The following is a 20,898-nucleotide window of genomic DNA, read 5'->3' on the forward strand; positions in this document are numbered from 1 at the left end:
CATGTGTTGATGACAATTGCAAGTGGTACGTTGGGGCATTCATGAAGAATAAACTTAATGGTCTGTGGGTGGTCACGTCTTATGTGGGTCCACACACTTGTATACCCTTTGGCCTGCAAAGAGACGGTAGAATGATGGATTCTAATTTTGTTGCATCAGAAATTGTGGAAAAATTGCGACAAAATCACACTGCTCGTATTGATGAGCTCTGGGAGATCATACGTACTAAGTATAATCATGAGCTTTCTTACTATAAAGTATGGGACGCAAAACAAAAGGCAATTGCTAAGATATTTGGGGATTGGGAGGAGTCTTACCAAAGGTTGCGGAAATTGTTGTTGGCATACTTGGATCAAGACTCAGGTACCAAGTACAGCTATCACACCATACCTAGGCCATACGAAGGTATTGCGGTACTTCGCTATGTATATTGGGCATTCGCTCCATGCATTGCTGCATTCAAATATTGCAGGCCAGTGATCAGTATTGATGGGACTCATTTGTATGGTAAATACAAAGGGGTGTTGATGATTGCAATGGCAACTGATGCTAACCAAAAGGTTTTGCCTCTCGCCTTTGCTGTTGTAGACAGGGAGTCAGGGCTTAGTTGGGGTTGGTTTTTAGAGTGTCTTAGGACTTCCATAGAGCATGTCATACCTAAGGATGGCATTTGCATTATTTCTGACCGACATAAAGGTATCAGATGCGCCATTCAAGAGTGGCCTAGAGGTGAGGACGGAAGAGAACAGGTATATCATCGATATTGCCTTCGACATGTTGCTAGCAACTTCAACACAAAATTTAAGGACCCGACTTTAAAGGCATTGGCCTTGAAAGCTGGATATGCGACTCATGAAGCAAAATTCACGTCCATAATGCAAACCATTAAGGAGGCCGAGATTAATTTACTGAGGGGTGTAGACCCTATTGATCGCCACATCCTATGCTATATGCCTTACACATATCTAATGAGTGAGGATGTTGACAAATGGACCCAGTCACAAGATGGTGGAAGACGTTACGGGGCAATGACAACCAATATCTCTGAGTGTTTTAATGGGGTACTTAAAGGTGCCCGCGATTTGTCCATTGCTACAATGGTTGAGTTCACATGATCCAAACTTGTTGCATATTTCTACGATCGACATGAAAAAATTCTTTCTGATCTCTCTCAAGGTAAGGTGTGGAGTGATTATGCAATGAAGATCTATAACAAAAATGAGCAGAAAACTGCAGGACACACTCTGAGGAATTTTAATCATGAAATTGGTGTATATCAAGTGGTTACCTCGTATAACGACCATAGAGGTGGAGGGGGAAACCACAGTCATGAAGTGCACGTAATTGAGCAAACATGTGGTTGTGGAAAGTGGCAAAACTTGAAGATCCCTTGTTCACATGCAATTAAAGTTCTTAAAGGTCTGCACCTTGATGCGACCAGCTATATTGACCCATGTTACAGTTTGAACAACGCCATTCAGACATATTCACATCATTTTGTGGTGCCAAAATCAGAGTCATTGTGGAGGGATGTTTGCGAACCACGGTGGGTGCCTGACCCACAGCTATTGCGGGGCAAAGGTCGTCCTGTGAAGTCAAGATTAAGGAATGAAATGGATGGGATACGACGAGAACGGGGAAGCCGGAGGGAAGATCCGGACTTGAGGGAGATTCAACCAAGGCAACGATGTGGAGTGTGTCATCAAGAGGGGCATAACCGCAGATGTTGTCCCAGTTCCCATGGGGCTTCGACAAGTGGTGGTGCTGCAAACTAGGCAAGTGTTGTCACTGTTTTTATATAATATGCTCAGAATGTCATTTGGTTGTTGTTCTTCACATTTGGAAACTAACAACTGTACCTTCGTGGTTGTCAGGCGAGCGGAGATTGGATTTTTGAATGGCATTGTACGTGGGACTTGTGGTTATATTCGGTATGGACAAGTGCAGCAAATTCTATGTAGACTATGTTGTATCAGTATGGAAAAGTTATAGGTGACTATGTAGAGTATGTTGTATCAGTATGGACAAGTGTTAGACGACTATGTAGACTATGTTGTATTGACTTAGTTTTTATTTTGTTTATTGCTAAATATTGTGCTAATTGAACATTTGTTATCCATTGTACTCGTTACATTAATTGCGTTGTGCAGCTTTTGCCTGTAATGCAATGATATGGCATTGGCAATGTAGCTACTACTTTGCCAACTTCAACCACAGCGGCCTTGTTTGAACCGATGATAATGTATTGACTCTTTTTGTGTGCTAAGGGCAACTAAAATGCCCATGAATAGTAACTGTTTGAATCCGATTGTTTGCATCTGATGTACTCTCTCCTTGACTGGTGATTATGCTTGTATCTACTTCTTTACCGCTGACCATGTGATGTGTTCTGGATCTCTTTTACTATTGTAGGGGAAGGGACAAAAGTAATTCTGGTTTACACCTATAGGACTGCAAAACAAACGGAAAAAAAAAAAAAAATACTTCCCAGTGGAAATCGAGTTTCTAAAACTCGATTTCCATTTGGGTGGCATTATCGCAAATAAATTACATGAACCAATTTACAAAAATGCCACGTTCAATGGAAATCGAGTTTCTAAAACTCGATTTCCACTGGGAAGTTTGCTCTCACACTTCCCCCTAAAAAATTTTGCTCTCGGGTTGGCAGGAAAATTCCCCAGTGGAAATCGAGTTTCTAAAACTCGATTTCCACTGAACGTGGCATTCTTGTAAATATATCACTGGAAATCGAGTTTTAGAAACTCGATTTCCAGTGAACGTGGCACTTTTGTAAATATTTCACTGGAAATCGAGTTTCTAAAACTCGATTTCCACTGGGTAATTTTCCTCCCAACCCGAGAGCAAAATTTTTTAGGGGGAAGTGTGAGAGTACATTTCCCAGTGGAAATCGAGTTTCTAAAACTCGATTTCCATTGAAGTGGCATTTTTGTAAATTGCTTTATGTAATTTATTTGCGATAATGCCACCCAAATGGAAATCGAGTTTTAGAAACTCGATTTCCACTGGGAAGTTTTTTTTTTTTTTTTTCATTTGTTTTGCATTCCTGTAGGTGTAAACCAGAAACTCGATTCAAAGGGTTGTATTTGGTAATCACCTATCTAGACTAGTTCTAAGAGCATCAAAAATGTGAATGTAGTACATTAAAAACAAAATGTACTGCATTTTGAAATTATTAATATAACATTATTATGAAATACACCAAGAGCATTACTGTCCAACTTTGTAAATGCAGATCCTACAATCTCATAATATAAATCTTGTAATACAAATTTCTACAGAGCAAACCTTTCCAGTAATACAAATCTCATAATATAAACCTTGTCATACAATCTCGCTCCTTGCCAATAAATTTCCTTGCAATTGGAATAATTACCCTATCATACATGGGGACCCAAAAAATAAAACTGATGACATCAAAGGATGAGAGAGAGGCTGCGGGAATGGTGAAAGAACCAATGCTTGTGTCCATCATCATTCCTTGCTCCACAAACATTGTACACATCTGGGCATAAACAGCAGAAAAGACAATTCCAGTAGCCCAGATTGGAAACATGCGGATCAAAATCTTCAATTCTTCCACCTGTGTTACAGTGCAAAGCCTCCATGGATTGGAGAATTCCTCACTTTTGCTCTCAACATCTGACACTACAGCGGCTTTATCAAGGCACCTGTGCAGCAAAAATAAATTAACAGTGAATTTTTTTCCTGGGGCAGAATTTGTTATGCAGTTGACAAAGTTGGGAAAAATGTCAAACTTTCATGTAGGTACATACAGTGAAATGATCTCATGTCATCAGTACAATTCTACACAAAGCTAAGTAATTTGTGTTGAACAAAGCATTAATTATAAAGAACAAGTTCTTTATAGTGAACAAAGCATGAATATGACTAGATCTATCATTATAGTGACAATACTTCAATAACAGCTACTATGTAGTGTCATTGCACATTAAATAATAAACAAAATTACAAAGACTTGTCTACATGAGTTCCATCCAGATCAGCACCACTAACACAACTTTCATTTTAGCTAAAAAATTAAGCAAATAGATTTCATTTAAGAAGGATACATATGCCTCTCCATCTAAATATTAGTAAAATCTTAAAGCAGGGGTTACTCGATTACTCCAGATTGGCCCCAAATGGGGTCTAGTTTTAATTTAATAAATCAAGAGTATTATATAACAGTACCACTTGTGAAGAAAGGGAAAAGCATGTTACGGCTGGAGTGGCCAAAAAACTTTTAGTTCAATGGCATTTCCCAGATCTCTCCATGGAGAGAACTTGAGTTCAAATTAATAAGTTCCCCACAAAGAGCAATAATGAGGAACATTTTGCAAAATATAAATGGTGTGAAGATTAAAAAACTAGCAAGCACTATAAAATTAGAGCACATAGCCCAATCAGAAAGTTAAGCATAATTTAAACTTTTGGCAAAGCTTTAGAGACATTCATTCGGATGTTGGCCCAATAGAAGGAAAAGGATAAAATTTTATACCACAAGTAGATCATGCAGACCAAGAGGTGCAGTAACGATATATGACACATTAGGGTGTTCTTTTGCAGCTTCAGCAGCTAACGAAGGAATATCCTGTAAAGTGACACAAAGCATTTTTATTAAAAAAAAAAAAAAAAAATCAATCTAGTCACCAATTTTGTACAGTATATCTATAATCAAGGCACCAAAGGAAAGTAAGCCGAGCTACCTGATGCCAGTGTCGTCCAGGGAAGAGAAAAAATGGGCTTACAATCACACGATCTGCACCTTGTTGAATGCAAGAAACAAATGCATCTCTTATTGATGGTTCTGCCAGCTCCTACCCATATCAAAGATATTTCAATAAATGAGAAGCCGTTTGCGCAGAAATAAAACCATCACAAAAGCAACATAGTATGATGTCCACCCAAAAAGGCAAGAAAACCAAGCAGCAGCGCTACACGCACTAAAAACTAACCTAAATCATCAAGGCAGTACTGATCAACACAAGGTTTGATCCCACCAGTCCCCAAAGCAACCAGATAGAGCCCGAAGAAGAAGACCATGTACTGAGCTGGAGTAGCTGACGGGCATACAGTCCCCATTTGGTCCACTTATCGATTGAATACACCTACCCGACTTCTTATGATACACCTCCATTTTCGTGGACCTCAGAGGTAGGGTCCAAGGAAACTGATGAAAAGGTTGACGAGGTTCTAAAGTTGGATATCTTGGACGGTTGGACTCCAGAAAATCATTATAGATGGTCTAAATCTAGAAATGTTTAACACTTAGATTCAGTCCATCCATAGTGATTTTCTGGCGTCCAACAGTCCAAGATATCCAACTTTAGAACCTCGTAGCCTTTTCATCAGTTTCCTTGGACCCTACGTACAGAGCAAAGTTCAAAAATAGATACGGTCCTGATAAACAACATAATCATACAACACATTTTCAAACTCCCCAACTTCATGAGGCTTAGCCCCTCTAAATGTTGTTAAGAAGCAATATGTTTATAAAATAAGTGTAATTGAAATGAGAATGTTAAGATGAATAAATGAAAAAAATAAGATAGAATATGAAATGAGGAAATTCGCTTAAAAATTGGATGGCCTTTATTAATAAAAAGATGGGAGGGAGTCATGTGAAATGGTTTGGTCATATGCCAAGTAGAGCAATTAATGCACTAATAAAAAAGAGAGTTTGATTCTAGTCAATGGAACGAAAAAGGTAGAGGAAGTCCTAAAATAATACTAATAAAATTAGCAAAACAGCACTTGTCAATTAAAGATGTAACAAAAACTATGATTTCGGATATAATAGAATGAAAGAATACGTTTTGAACTTGATTAATATGTCGAGTTTCCATAACCAACCCCAAATATTTGGAGCTAAGTGTTGGTTCTTATTGCTGTCATCGCCCAATAATATTTGAATAACCCGCATGTGCACTAGCCAGAAAACATAACATGCAAGACTATTACACTCTTATCAGAAAACATAACATGCAAGACTATTACACTCTTATCTGCTATACCTGTCTTGCTTTCTGACTTATGGCATTTCACTTCAGTTTCCTCCTGGAATGAGAATTCTTCTACTTTGCTGGCAGATATTTGTGGAGGGTTATTGTTGATAGATGCAACTATTGGACCTTCATGTGAAAAACTAAAATCTTGGAGACCAAGTCTCGCTCTTCCAAATAATGTCACTTTTTTGCTTGGAGGGGACAATTTTATAAGTCCTTTTAGGCCAGTAGATACTTTTACTGGTTCAAATTGAGGTTGAGCATAAGTTTGGGTGTGCTCTTCAACCATAGGAGAACCACTAACACCTTTGACGGATACATCCAAATCTGGAGAACCTTCTGTGGAAATATCAAGAAGCTTCCAGATAGGGTCATTTGGAGCTACTTGATTGCCAAAGCAGTGTTTCTTAACAAAATCTAGCTCCATGGCCCTGCAACTGCGGGTTGTTGAAACAACCCCTTTCGGCACAAGAAGTTGCAGGGCCCATTCTAATTCTTCCTTGGATGAGTGAATGGAGTAACAAACATGCCAAACACCAAATTGGTCCCTTACTGCCTCATTCATTCTCAGTTTTCTTTGACTTTCATTCTCCAAGAACTCTTCCTCACATGCATACCACTGTGCTGATGGGCGGATTATGAGAGGGGTAGGCTGGCAGTGAGCTTGGGCCTCCAAAAGCTTTGCTTTTGCTCTTTCATATAGTTTAGGAAATCCATCTAATACCTGGAAGTGGGACGAGGAATCTTCAGAGATAATGTCAGGAAATGTTAGGGTTAGAGCTTGGAAACACTCTGGATTAGAGGCTTTATCAACATAGATCTTGGACCCAAATGTTTGGGACACATTTGCCAGAATTTCTTCCTGGCTAAGAAGGTCACAGGTCAGATAAACCACAAGGGCATCAGGATCCTGCCATATACAATTAATAACCTATTTCATGGAAACGTAGTTTGAAATGTAAGAAGCAAATTGAGGTTATATTGATACAGTGACATAAGAAATGTGCTTAACATTTAAGATAGAACTGTAGAGAAAAACAATCACATGCCCACACACGCACTCACTCCAATGAGAGAGAGAGAGAGAGAGAGTCATAAACTGCTAAGAAATATAATAATAAAACATAAACATGAAACTTTTTTATTACGCAAACAATTGTCAAGATTATGACAAGGAGAATAAAAGGTCATCTATTTTAAAATAATTTGAATGGAATTTCTTTCACAATTGGATGCCCTTATTGATTACTATTACTGATATATAATAATGCTAGTAAGAATTCCCAAAGCCTGCTTAAGTGCCTTACTTATGGACACTAAGATAATGATACGTATAACAAGAATGAACTGTGAATTAACAGCATCCATTTATGATATATACCTAAACCAGAACTCATATTAACCTTGAGGTTAGATGTAGCAATAAAAAAAATGTGTAGAGGAAAATAAAGTATCCTAGGAAAAAATTAGGCCTACATAAGGGCTCATTTATAATTACACATCAAATATGAATGCCTGCTAAATGAATTAACCATTGATGAGGTTTGAAATGAGGTTTCTAAGGATATGCTATCTACAGAAAAATTTTCATGATCCATAAATTAAAGATGCAGAATATTGTTTCCACAAATTTTCAAAAGATTACCTTAATGTAAAACAAACTAAAACTACAAAGGAGCAAGCAAGATAGATACTATCAATGGTAATAGCCATGAAAATAGATTTTGATTAAACCAAATACAAGTATATAAAGACAGCTGTATTATATTTGCAAGTTCTGCACATTTCAATCTAACATGAGGAAAAAAAAAAAAAGTATGTAGGGCTTACAGTAAGGTCATAATATACACATCGCAGCATGTTTGAGACCACCGATCACTTCATAAATTATAAAAGAAACATGAATAGAATGAAGACCGTGGGTACCTGTTGGATTGCTGAGTGCTTGCTGGGAAGGTTCTGACGAAATCTCCCAAATGTGCAGTCTAGGAAAACATAATCAAGTTGACACCTTGGTACTTTTCCTTTCTTGGCAACAAACTTCTTTGGTAAACTTTGTACACACTCAGCCGTGAGTCTGCAATCTCCTATGTGCAAGATATTACCAAAATTGCCTTCAAACAAGAACATTACAGCTCCTGAGGTTTACAAAACCCATACCAGAAAAGGGACAATCTGTCAATAGAGCTTCTCAAAATCCAATTCCAAGCCTCACCCACAAGTTTCTTACCACTTGCACCCTCTCTGTTAATCATCTATCATAAGTTACCCTTCCCATGTCAAAAAATAGCAACAAAGTACAAGAAATTATCAAACTCTACAATCCATCCCTAAAAATAAAATAAAAGAAATAAGCTGACCAAGGACAACAGTCATGACTATTTCATCATCCTATAATAATACCCAGCAACAATGATCAGGACAGAGTAACTACATTAGACAGATACTATAACCCAACAATATGGACATGATTAACTTTAAATACAAAAGGAGGAAATTCCTATATAATCCTAGCAACAGTGCAGGATCATGCCAAATAGTTCAATTCATAAAGAATACAAAATCAAACCCACTCTCTAAAATTCATCCAGATGAACAAGTTAGTCAACAATATAAACTCAAAGGAAATCAAAAGTATGTAGAATTGAAGACTTACATGGCAAGCAAGGATGTAACAGAATTGCTTCTTTCTCAGCTAATCATTACAGGAAGTAAAAACTTGCTTCACATACTGCCAACAAATACTTTGGACTATGAGGACCAAACCAAAATAACATTTTAAGGATTGCATCATAAATTTTATCAAGTATTTAATAAGATTTTCTAGTAATGTGTAGCTGTGAAATTCTTCAATCAATGAAGAAATATAATTCCCCTTGTAGCTCTTTACCAAATACAGGTAAACACAATGCACAATTGAATAGTAAGGGAAGGATGAGTTATAAAAAGTATTTTTCTTAAAGTACAAACCATGTTATCCAGAAATAGGGCAATCTGAAGTGCATTTGGATACTCCTCAAATTTTAAATAAATCATGTAGGCTGTATCTAGAACCAACATGTCATCAGGTCCAGGGAGGTATCTACATTACGTTGCAATGTGAAATGTCATCAAGGGGGGGGGGAGAGAGAAAGAGAGGTGAAATAAACAACCCGAGTCAAAAGACTGTAGTTTACTGAGCAATTATAAACTTAGTTTTGGTGCAGTATTTCATGCATGACAAAAAACTAATGTTGCAAGTTGCAATACTCTTTAGAAATAAGAACCCTAAGGCAAAAGGTTGTCATTTATTGAACATATTGGTATAGCATTTCATATAAGGCAGAAAATTTATGTTGCAATGTTCTTTAGTAAATAATAACCCGTTCATCTCAACCCTTAAGAAGCAGCAAAAGTGTTCCAATTATTATAAAGTATAGTGTTCCAAGTCCTTGAACAAGAGCAAGCTCATGTCAGATGTCAATCTTTTACGTAGTTACATAGTATTCTCAAGGGATTTAATTTTTGAGCCCAAATGTAGATATCTTTTTATTTTAAGAAATAAATAAACTTTCATGTGACTTAACCAGAAAAAGAGCAATAAATGACCAAAACAAAACTCAAAATTAAACATACTTAAAAATAAAATAAAATAAACAAAAAATTTAAAAAAAAAAACAAATAAATAACATAATAATAAGTAACACATGCACCAATTTGGTCTAACCATGAACCCCTACCCCCTATAAAAATCCCATGCTAGCTGGAGAACTGTAACTTTTAATTCCTCTGCTGTTTTTTTAATTCAGGCTACTATAGATGATTAATCTTTTTTTTTTTTTTTGTGACAAGTAAAATGATTAATCCATTGGATAAAAATCTCCACAAATTTATGGTATAATCCCACTTACCTAGCCGAACTACTTAGATAGAGACATGTCCTTCGGAAATTCGTGCTGTCAACATGCTCTATTAAAAGATCAAGGTCTTCAACCTAGCATTAGTCAGATTACACACATCTCATTATTGGCCAAACACCAAGAGGAGAAAAAAATTGAGGGCAGGAAAGCACAATAAACAAATCAAATCAAAAGAGAAATACTGCTCAATACCTCCATTAGAAGATCAACAGCTTCAGGCTCGGCATTGTGCTACATTGCAATTCACAATGATTAGAACAAAACTAAAAACTAAAAATAAAATAAAATAATCCTTTCAAATGTCACCTATAGTCGTCATACTGTAACATGTTACTGAATCATACCTTCATGTGAAAAGCAACTATTTGTTGAACAAGCTCCATAAGATCCTTGATTGGAACTTCTTCGCTCTGTTGTGGTAAATTCAAAGAAATTAAATATATTAAAATTAAGAAGGAGTTCTTAACAATAAAGTATTGAAGGCCAAAGAAGATAAAATTCTAGAGAAAATCCTCTATCGAAAGAGAATGCACCACTCTATTCACAGAGCAATGAGCATTATTAAGATGTAATACTACTCCAATACCATACCACATAATACATATTTTCAAATTCAGGGAAGCAAGGATATCATAATACATAATAGTATAAAGTTTAAAGCACTTTAATCTGTTTATCAAGATGCATATGGAACCAAATTTTAAATTTTTTGAGCTGTAAATGCATATGAATAAAAAGTTGTTTTTTACTGGTTTCTAAAAATAAGATTTATAGAATGGTCCTACTACCCATAACAAGCTTTCTTCTTCATAAAGAAAACTAATATAGCATTGATTTCTAACCTGTCACTTAGCATATTCCTGTGAAATTTCTCCAGCTAAGTTCCTGATTACACATAAAAAATAATAATAATCAATAGTGAGTGAGGTTAATATTAATTTATATGGATTGAACTTCAAACACTACCATAACCTAAAAACCATACAATGAAATTTGATTTGACCAGATCAAACTACCTACCACCACCTAAAAACCCAATAGAGACCACAATGTATTTTAATCAGACGACACTCACCTCACATATTCATGGCCCCATGAGCCAATATCACCTCCTGAACCCTCCAATCTATATTTTAAGCTCTCCTAAAAGAATTTTCAGCAATAGAAAAGCAATGAAATATATGTTAGTCCCAAATAACATAAAACGAATTTACTTTAGCAATTGTAAAGAGAATCAACTAAACAAATCAGCAAAAACAATACAATAAACTTCAGTCGTACCCTTTCTCCCTCAACAGACATGGTGAGAGCCAGAACGAAGAGTATATCAACGAGGTACTTCTGCATTGACAAAGAAAGTTAATTAGATAGGCTAGAATGCTACTTCTATAATAGACAATGTCCAAGCAAACAAAATTATACCTTCAATTCCGAGTTCCCCATGGTTTCATAAAATGCCTTTAATGTTCCATAGTGTGGACGCGGAAATTTCAATGGCTTTGGGACCGAAGTCATGGAGCTTGTAGAGGTTCGGATTTCCTGCCTACAATTATCAAAATTTTACATGCTATTATGACATATGTTTCCATTCTATACAAGGAGCTAATGTTTTCAAAGTTAATCTAAAACCCCAGAAATGTTTTTATCAATCAAGGAACCAAATTGATGAATTATAACTTATACCCAAAAATGTTAACAAAGTCCCAAACATTAAACCATAACATAAAGATCAGAATTATATTAAGTGAAAGCAAATATTAAATACTATTACCTCATGCTCTCAAGTGCAACAATCTGTAAGTTAGGGTCAGCATCCTGAACTCTCTCCACATATAGCTCCAATTGTTGCTTCAGAGCAAGATCCTCTTCAGACTGACACAATACACGACACAAAAATTTGTTATGCGAATGACCCAACAACAACCAGAAATTTGAAATAGAATTCCTAAATGCTTATTTGTGTAATATCTAAACTTTTATCTATCTCTCTCTCTCTCTCTCTCTCTCTCTCTCTCTCTCTCTCTCTGTGCAAATTATGTGCACAAAAAGGGTGTGTGTGTGTGTGTGTGAGAGAGAGAGAGAGAGAGAGAGAGAGAGACAGAGAGGCAAAAAGACAGTGAACAATGTTCAGAAAAGTCATCTTACCGCGCAACGGACAGCTACTGGTGCCCACTGGCTTTCAACACCCAACAAAAGAAGATGATCCAATACTTTTTTCTGCAACCAATATACACATTACAGGATAAGATACCACCAAGTTAATGATTCTAAAGGAAGTAATTATAGAAGATATGAAGTTAGCAAGAAACCTGAACCAGTGTTGCTTTATTTGTTAGCTTATTTGCATCTTTTCCAGGATCAGCCTCTGTACCTCCCATCATTAACAAATTAATGGTTTCTAATGCACTGAGTAGATTAATTGTCTACTGGCATGGCGTTTGTTTCAAGGAAAAGAAGAAATACCAGTAAGGCTTCTGTGACAGAAAATTCAAAGATCTATGGTAAAATCTTATATACATTTCAGTATCTAACCTTTTGTTGGGTGAAACTGTAAGTACTTCCCCGTAGCTTCAGAATTGATATTACGGGGTCAAATCCCATAGTCTCTCTCAGTAGTATCTGAACCACACTTGGAAGCATTAGGAGCATGAGAGAATCTCAAGCATAAAATATAACACAACAGAGGCTGCAGACCTGATTAGATGCATTAGTTCGGAGAAGGTTGTTCAACAATTGAAGACAGTCTTGCACCATTACATGCATAATAGTTTTATAACCAAGATATTCGCAGAATTCTCAAATGCTTGTAAAGAAAAATAGAAATGAATAAATTGAGGAATAGCTAAACAGTCAACAACCATAAGTTGTTCTGTGATTCTGAGAAAAACAAAAAGTTTTGAAAATGGGACTCAGAATCAAGGCCAATGCACATAACTTTGTTTATTGTAACAAATTTTCTACAAAGAATATCTCCCCCCCCCCCCCCCTTCTCTCTCTCTCTCTTCTATGTTAGGTGTTTGTCTGGGCGAGTAGAACCATAAAGAGAAAATCATAATGATGGATCAACAAAGCCTTTGTACATGCTTTCTTGTCACCTAAAATGTTCAACTAGAATGTGTCAAATGAGCAACATAACCCATACAGGAGAGGACAGCCAAAGGATAATATAAAGCATGTGGGTTTCAAACTCAAAAAAATGGTCAAAACTACAAGAGTCCTTAATTTAGGCTACAAGTAGAATCATAACCATAAATAAACAATGACAAAATAGAACATTCAGACCAAAACCCACAAATGGTGCTGAATCTCAATGTAATTATAGCATATAAACAGCTCATTTAGCTAGCGAACTAGTGATATGCAATAGAGTCACTTAAACACTATCATAACTTCATTGTTGAAGCTGTCTTAGTAATCCATGACAAACTACTCGATTGATTGATATAATTGAGAAAGTGTCACATTCAAAAGACCATAAAGGAAACAAGTTTTAAATTGTAGACACCCAAACAATAAGAAGCCATTTGCAAGACAAGTAATTTATCAGTAAACAAGCTAGAAAAGTTGATTAAACTACCATGATAAATTGAGTAACAGTAAATCACCTGCACAACAACACCACCTTCTGAACCTCCTTCCTCTTTAATGATGCTGAAAATCTTCTCAAATGCACCTTCAAAGACCACAATTTTTTGAATCTCCTAAAATTCACAAAACTGTATTAATTAGTAGGGAAATCAAACACATTTTCAAGCACAGGTTCAGCAGAACCATTAGATGACAAAGTGGCAGGAATATCTTACCTCAGCTTCACGGGTCAAATAAGTAAGCAACAGTAAGGCCTCGTTTCGAATAACCTAAGAACCACAATTGTTTTTAATACAAGTACAAGAAGAAAACCAAACTGATAAATTACCAAGTCCCAAGAAGCTTAAGCTTTTAGGAAATTACCAGCCACTTCAAAATCGACCTAAAAGCTGCCTCCTCCAAGCTTATTGGCATTGGAAAAGTTATTTGTTGCTACTTTTATTGTGCTGAACTTGAATTTTAGTGCTTCCGGCCTTTTCATAGCATCATCATCTTCATGAACATAATTAATGAACAAACCATAATGATTAAGTAATTATTATATGACAAATAATGCTTTTTAGCTGGTCATATATTGTAAAATAAACTTTAAAAATGTATCATTTCAGTTACCTTTTTTGGACCTTATGTCGTCTCGTATAATAAGGAGGAGGTCTTGCATGTCCTTCGTCAGATGCCTCGGGCCCAGCGTTGTGTCCATGTTTGTGCCCTCCTGTCTCACAAGGAGGTGCCTTTGATATGCGTTTCGGCCGACCTTCTTGTTGAACAGGTAACCCACCAGCTTCCTCAACATGAACATAGGGTGGGGTGATGGCTAATGAAGGGCCAATAGACATACTGTCGGAGGGTGGCTCCTGCTGTATGTTAGGTGGGGTTAGATGAATACCCAAGTCAAAGGATGGAATGAGTGACACATCGGGAAATGACCGTGGGGTGGGTGGACGAATGTCAGGCCCAACACAAGGATGTGGAGTCAATGGGGGGATGGTGGGACTACGGGATGGATGTAGGGTGGGTGAAGGGATTGTGGGGCTAAGGGATGGATGTGGGGTGGGTGGAGGGGGATTAGAGGTAGGGACAACTCGAGGGGTACGAACACGCAGACGTCTAGTAGGAGCTATGCTCGTGCTTGGGCTCTCAGTAGTGCTTGGCCTCTAAGTAGCTGCTGCGGTAGGAGTAGCTGCTGCGGCAGGAGTAGCTGCCTCCTCATTCGGGACCTCAGGGTCCCGAGGTCGTACACGGCCAATCGCCTGCACTGCAGTCAGCACATCAATAATGTCCTGGTGGTCCTCCGTGCCCACCGGGTGACGGCTCAACAAACGAAGGTATCCTTCAATCTGCACATGGAAAAACCAAGTATATTAGTAATGCAATACAGTTTATGTATGTATGAATGAACAATCAATGTTTTATGGGCCCTCTGCTTGTAGGGCAATTCAAGTTATTCCATAAAAAATTGGGAAGAAGAATGTATACCATAACTCTAAAGGCTGAAATAAGAAATGTGACTTTCAATTTTGAAATCAACAAAGTTCTCTATAAGGTAAACGAATAAAGTTCTCTATAAGGAATCTTAAGTAGAAAACAACTTTAACCTACTTCTTTGATGCTAAGCATACATTGGACCACATATATCATGTTTTATAAATAGTGGTTTCATGCTAAGAAGTACGGTAATATGTACAAGATGTGGAGAAGTTACCAGTATAGTCAGTGTAGCACCAGGAACATCAATGAACCTCCGAGTCACCCTTTTGAACCAGTCGAAGTACTCATGCTGTGGAGGCATATCACCAAGCACTGCTTGACAACACCGTTGAAGGCGGTTACCCCAATTTAGTAAATGCAGAGCATGTTTCCGCATCCAATCAACGCCCACCTTCCCCCTCAAATCAATGGCATGAAGCACGGTGTCAGTGTCAACATCTTTGGGAATTTCTTGGATCATCCCAAATTGACGAACGACACAATCCGGTGTATGTATCTCTACTAGGTGGAAACATACAAGCAACACCGTTGCCGTCCACACAGCCCTCCCTGCAACGTACCATGGCGGAAGGTCCTCAAAATCGGCTTCATACGGCTGCCACACCACCTACAGTAGCCCAAAAACAAGTACGCAACACATTAGGCAACTATATTTATATTTCAAAATTCACCAAACATATATCTTGTTCCTAAACATGTTAACATGTTAAACAAGGCATTTTCATACCTGGCTTGGCAACATTGAAGCTATTTGCTGGCGATACCTATCCCTGAAGATGTGGGCAGGCCTGTTTTTCTTGTTTGGGACCCACGCCCACCTACAAGTGTTGTCAAGAACAAAAGATCAATATTTATAACTTTCCTACTAAGATAATGTCATGACTAAAACTATAATGTTATCACATATAACTACTAAGATAATGTTATAGATAAAAACTAGGCAATTAATAATATCACTACAATAAGAACTAATCTTTATAAGGTAGAGACTTACTTCAGGTACAGAGGACCACGCGCTGGAGGACCATAAGCGCCCACTGGTGGGCCACGCTCAATTGCCAGGCACAAATAGGGGAACCTGGCCTATACCCAATACTGCACCAACAGTAAGCATCCACCGATTTGACTGGTTTCCTTATGGCTTGCCCTGCATAGCTCTCGGTACAACCATACAAGGTAAGCACTCCCCCAACTGTACCTTCGTGGGTTGCGAAGGTCTTCCAACTGCTGCACCCACATTAGATGCACCCTATCGCCAGATTTGTCCATGAATATTGTGTTCCCCAGTAGCGCTAGGATATAGCATCATGCGTACTTATGTAGCTCATCCTCTTCGGCATTAGGCGGCAATGGATTAGCAACTTGCTCCAAAAGCCATTTGATGAGAATCCTTTGGCCATGAAGTTCCTTATGCTGGTCTTGAGTTATAGGTCGAAAGCCAAGGAACTCCTCGCACACAATCGTCCAAGTTTTCTGTGTGCTCCCTATTACAGCGTCACCATCGACAGGAAACCCGAGAATCACCTCCACATCCTGCAATGTAATGGTCATCTCACCATGTGGCATGTGGAAGGTGTGAGTCTCGGGCCGCCATCGCTCCACTAAGGCTGTAATTAGGCCGTGGTCAAGCTCTCTACCCGGCTGCCTTAGCAGTCCCTCCAAGCCCAATGCCTTAATGATGTCAACAACTCGATCATCTACCATTGGCTCTCGGTTGGAGAACTCTTCAGTACGGCCATGGCAAGTAAGGGCCCCTGGATCCTGCACAAAACAAATCCTTGGATTAACATATGACAAACGTCTGCATGTATATTGTATGAATTAAATGCGTGTACATTTTACATAAATATTTACTGCTGTATTGTACCTGCCCATTCCGAATAGCTTCTGACCGATGGGTGGGCTGCAACTTTAACACCGAATCGTCAATAGGGCCAGGCCGTGTATGGTCAATCCGTCTAGCATTTGCAGCATCCATATTGCACAAGAATGATAAGCAATTAGCACGAAATATTGACATTGCAAGCAAACATAGATATGATGGTGCAAAAGTTTTTTTTGAGCTAAATAAAACAAAAATATGATAATTTAATATTTTACTAGCTATATAAACTTGCTGATTAGAATCTCAATGAGATCACTTAGGTCTAACTAGAATTACTATACTCCAATGAGAACACTTAGGTGTTCATAACCTTCCCATTTTTTTTCCTATATTGAATAATGGTCCAAAGCCACACGTAAGTGGATTGGATCCATATGATATTGCAGCAGATTGAACTAATCCTTTTACAAGTACACTACAATTATGTGACCTTAAATGTTTAAAAGTTCTATTAGTCGTGATTTATGAGGATCATTGTATAATCTCTACTTATTTGTGCTTTTCTTTAGTAAATTCTCTTGGTGAACGATTAAAAGTTATTTTTACCTTGTGAAATTTTTTTTGAATAGCCATTGTTGGGGACATTACACCTTCAGATGGGATTTCAAAGGAAGAGAAGAGTCGACAAGAACGAGAAGCATTAGACCACATGTGCAAATTACTTGGTGGAGGGTCAAGAGGTACTTTATTCACTAACTCTATGTGTGCGCACGTATTGTTGTCAATGTGAGGAAAATGAATTTGTTATTCCTCTACCTGAAAGTAATTAGTTGTTTGACAATTTTTGACTTCCTATTTATAAATTGCAGCCCAGGAAATAGGTGAGTTGTGGTTGGAATATGAGGAGAATTCTTCACCAAAGGCTAAAATTGTTAAGGACCTTGACAAGGTATATTGCAGCTATAGTAATGCATTTTATTTAATAATAATTTAACTTTGATTCACTACTTTTGCCTAGAAGCCTTATTGTTCAATGGCATTGCTTGGTGTTTCCAACAGAGACATCTAGGGTTTAAATCCCCACTCCCAACTTAAAATGTATCAAAAAAACATTGACACAGTACCTTTGTAGCAACTTTTAGTTTGAAGTTCAATTATTCCTTTTTTAAAGATCTTATGGTTTCAGTAACTGATGTTCTTTATTTAACTGCTTGTCTGAGAGGGAGCCAACCTGGCAGTTACCATCAAATAGAAAACCAATTCCTCAAACAAGCAGTTATTATCTGCTCAACAAAGACTAGTTGCTTTCTTCATACAGCATTATGGCATAATAAATTGCCCACTGTTCTTTGTACTTTTTCTCAAAATCTCTTGGAAACCCATCAATTGGGTTATTTTTAATGATAATTTAAGTTTTAATAGTGGTAAAGTAGTAAGACATAATCTTAAATGGAGGATATTTTGACTTTTCTCTATTTTATTTTATTTTATCCCTTTGGAATGAGAAATCTTATGCAAAAGTTTGGTAAAAGAGGAATGCCGATGTAGACAAATTGTAAAGTAGCTAATGACTGATCAAAAACAAAAAAAAAAATAAGAAAGGGAGAAAAAAATAAAAAAAGAAACAAAAAAGAAGTGGCTAATAAGCCAGATTCTAATGACAAGTTGACAACGCTAGTAAAGATAGCATTTAAAGTGGTGTTGATACAACTTTGGTGATAATTGACAAATCATGCTTATACTTTAAAAATAATATGATGTGACACATTATTTGTGTTTTATACTAATATTAATGACCAAGAAAAAAATTTGTTGACTTTTCCATAGCCAACTTAGAACCCAGTTTTAAATCAGACTAAATTGGATGAGATATGCTTGTTTGAACATCTAAACTTTCTAGAGATATTGTTGTCCAATTCTGCTTTAGAATTAGTTTAAATGGGCCAAGAATCTTGTAATTTAGTGACATTTCCTGATCTCTTTTATAAGGAAAACCAGCGTTTAAATCCCCCTCAATAATTGAATAGGGTTTAGGTTTTGTTTTCAAAGAGGCATTTGGTTCCTAGAGTTCAAAAGCACCCGTAGCTTAAAGCCGTAAGTTCTATGTGCTTTGTTCACCGAATCAAAGCCACCCAAATATGCAAAATCGATTCTAGATACCTAAAACCAATTTATGCCAAGCCAGCTAACGTAAACAAAACTTCTAACCAAAATCCCTTAATCAAAACTAAATCTAATCCATCTATTTAAACTAATTAAACAAAACCATTCCTAACCGAAAAACCTAAATCATAACCAATCAACCAAAATACATAACTGAAAAAAGACTATGTAATTTGTTTCTTCAATAGCAAACTACTAAGTGCTTTTTTATATGCATATAATTTAGTAATTTGTAATGGTACTATAACATTTAAATATATGAGATAACTATTTCATATAAACTTGTAAGTTCTAAGCTCCTAATAGACAAGCAAATGGGCCTAATGAGATATACAATTCTCTCCTAAAAGCTATAATCCTAATCAGCAATAACAATCTAACCTGAAGCCAGAAATTTGGAAAGTCTTAAGGATGGCAGCAACAATATGCACTATCCAAGCAAGAATGTCATCTGCACTCACCAAATCCAAACCCAAATTTCATAAAAATCATAAAATAAAAATTAAATAAAGTATCTACCACAAAATCCAAACCCAAATTTCACAAAAATCAAAACTGAAAATTAAATAAATAACCTAAATGTTAAGTATCCAAATCCAAACCCAAAATTTCACAATAATCAAAACAAAAAATCAAATAAATAACTTACCAAGCAAAATCGGAATGGGTAACCAAGCAAGTTTGACTTTAGCCAAAGAGAGTTGAATGTCATTTGCACTCACCAAATCCAAACCCAAATTTCATAAAAATCATAAAATAAAAATTAAATAAAGTATCTACCACAAAATCCAAACCCAAATTTCACAAAAATCAAAACTGAAAATTAAATAAATAACCTAGATGTTAAGTATCCAAATCCAAACCCAAAATTTCACAATAATCAAAACAAAAAATCATATAAATAACTTACCAACCAAAATCGGAATGGGTATGGGTATGGGTATGGTGAGGAAAAATGAATGGGTATGGGGGTGGTAATGAGAGAGAGGGAGAAAAGGAGAAAGGATCTCCTAGTGAGGGAGAGAGAGATCGACGAGGAGAGGAGCCGATGGCTGGGCTCAGCCTCGTCGGCGTCGTCGCTGGGCTGGGCTGGGCTCTGCTCGTCGACGCCGGCGAGGTTCTGTGTGTGTGTAAGCGTGTGTGAATGTGAGAGGCCGTGTGAGAGATAGAGAGAAAATGAGAGAGTTTTGTGAGTGTGGGAAATGAAAATGTAAGAGTGAGGGTGAGAGAGTGAGAGCGCTCTGGTTTGTGTGAGAGTGAGAAGGTGTGAGTGTGAGTGTGAGTGAAAGTGAGACAAATGCAATAGAGACGAAGACGTTAATTTTGAAAAACCCCAATTGGAAACCGAGTCTCTAAGACTCGATTTCCAGGGGCTTCCACATCGCTCAGCTAGGTTGGCATACACGTGGAAATCGAGTCTAAGAGACTCGATTTCCATGTCAATGCCAGATGGCAACTCTGCCACATCAAACGTGGTCGAAGCATACAAACCGAGCCTTAAAGACTTGATTTTGAAGCCCAAAATCGAGTCTTTAAGACTCGAGATACTATAAACGAAATATGTTTCTAAAGAGAGCCTACTAACTAGATAGTTTCGTTTTTAAGGCCAGTTGGCCATTTTCGCCGAGAATAGCTTCCCTACCTTGAAGTCTAACGCCTTCACCCCAGACAATAATGACGAGCTATTGGGGAGAAGTCTAGATTTAGCCGAGGAAAAAAGGGAGAAAGCGATGATCCATATGGCTTGCTATCACCAGAAGCTAAAGCAGGGATACGACGTTAACGTAAGGCTACGACCTTTGAGTCCAGGTGACCTCGTGATAAGAAAGATTCTCGGCAGTGCTAAAAACCCTTCCTGGGGTAAGCTAGGACCAACCTGGGAAGGACCGTACCGCATCACCTCCGTGGC

At 37.4% G+C, this 20,898-nt stretch overlaps 5 protein-coding genes across 8 annotated transcripts; 2 read left to right on the forward strand and 3 right to left on the reverse strand.

Moving 5' to 3' along the window:
* Window positions 1-134: 134 nt before the first annotated feature.
* LOC126697204 (uncharacterized) lies at window positions 135-1,115 on the forward strand. Its single transcript, XM_050394095.1, has one exon. It carries the CDS (start codon window positions 135-137, stop codon window positions 1,113-1,115), a length of 981 nt encoding a protein of 326 aa, XP_050250052.1.
* Window positions 1,116-1,199: 84 nt separating this feature from the next.
* Window positions 1,200-1,775, forward strand: LOC126697214 (uncharacterized). Its single transcript, XM_050394105.1, has one exon. The coding sequence runs from the start codon at window positions 1,200-1,202 to the stop codon at window positions 1,773-1,775; it is 576 nt and encodes a 191-aa protein (XP_050250062.1).
* Window positions 1,776-3,207: 1,432 nt separating this feature from the next.
* Window positions 3,208-8,213, reverse strand: LOC126713214 (uncharacterized). Of its 4 annotated transcripts, none has more exons than XR_007651305.1 (5): window positions 7,953-8,212; window positions 6,036-6,957; window positions 4,728-4,838; window positions 4,520-4,612; window positions 3,208-3,689 (listed from the first exon to the last, which is right to left on the reverse strand). XR_007651305.1 is itself a non-coding variant. In XM_050412910.1 (4 exons), exons 1-4 carry the CDS (start codon window positions 8,154-8,156, stop codon window positions 4,590-4,592), a joined length of 1,260 nt encoding a protein of 419 aa, XP_050268867.1. In that variant the 5' UTR covers window positions 8,157-8,212; the 3' UTR covers window positions 4,333-4,589. The 4 variants fall into 4 exon arrangements, 2 of the variants coding, with proteins under 2 accessions (XP_050268867.1, XP_050268868.1); XR_007651306.1 differs by lacking the exon at window positions 3,208-3,689 and adding an exon at window positions 4,977-5,421 and having other exon boundaries at window positions 4,599-4,612; window positions 7,953-8,213; XM_050412910.1 differs by lacking the exon at window positions 3,208-3,689 and having other exon boundaries at window positions 4,333-4,612.
* A 468-nt stretch (window positions 8,214-8,681) lies between these two features.
* LOC126713215 (26S proteasome non-ATPase regulatory subunit 2 homolog A-like) lies at window positions 8,682-11,069 on the reverse strand. Its single transcript, XM_050412912.1, has 7 exons — window positions 11,001-11,069; window positions 10,768-10,810; window positions 10,270-10,335; window positions 10,118-10,156; window positions 9,917-9,999; window positions 8,997-9,108; window positions 8,682-8,757 (listed from the first exon to the last, which is right to left on the reverse strand). Exons 3-7 carry the CDS (start codon window positions 10,306-10,308, stop codon window positions 8,722-8,724), a joined length of 309 nt encoding a protein of 102 aa, XP_050268869.1. The 5' UTR covers window positions 10,309-10,335; window positions 10,768-10,810; window positions 11,001-11,069; the 3' UTR covers window positions 8,682-8,721.
* On the reverse strand, window positions 10,771-14,268 carry LOC126697222 (golgin candidate 6-like). Its single transcript, XM_050394117.1, has 13 exons — window positions 14,126-14,268; window positions 13,877-14,005; window positions 13,729-13,782; window positions 13,530-13,626; window positions 12,620-12,669; window positions 12,458-12,544; window positions 12,235-12,348; window positions 12,071-12,142; window positions 11,697-11,797; window positions 11,348-11,468; window positions 11,207-11,266; window positions 11,001-11,068; window positions 10,771-10,810 (listed from the first exon to the last, which is right to left on the reverse strand). Exons 2-13 carry the CDS (start codon window positions 13,925-13,927, stop codon window positions 10,771-10,773), a joined length of 915 nt encoding a protein of 304 aa, XP_050250074.1. The 5' UTR covers window positions 13,928-14,005; window positions 14,126-14,268.
* Window positions 14,269-20,898: the final 6,630 nt, after the last annotated feature.

The sequence above is a fragment of the Quercus robur genome, chromosome 2, assembly GCF_932294415.1.
Source record: "Quercus robur chromosome 2, dhQueRobu3.1, whole genome shotgun sequence".
Taxonomy (NCBI): domain Eukaryota; kingdom Viridiplantae; phylum Streptophyta; class Magnoliopsida; order Fagales; family Fagaceae; genus Quercus; species Quercus robur.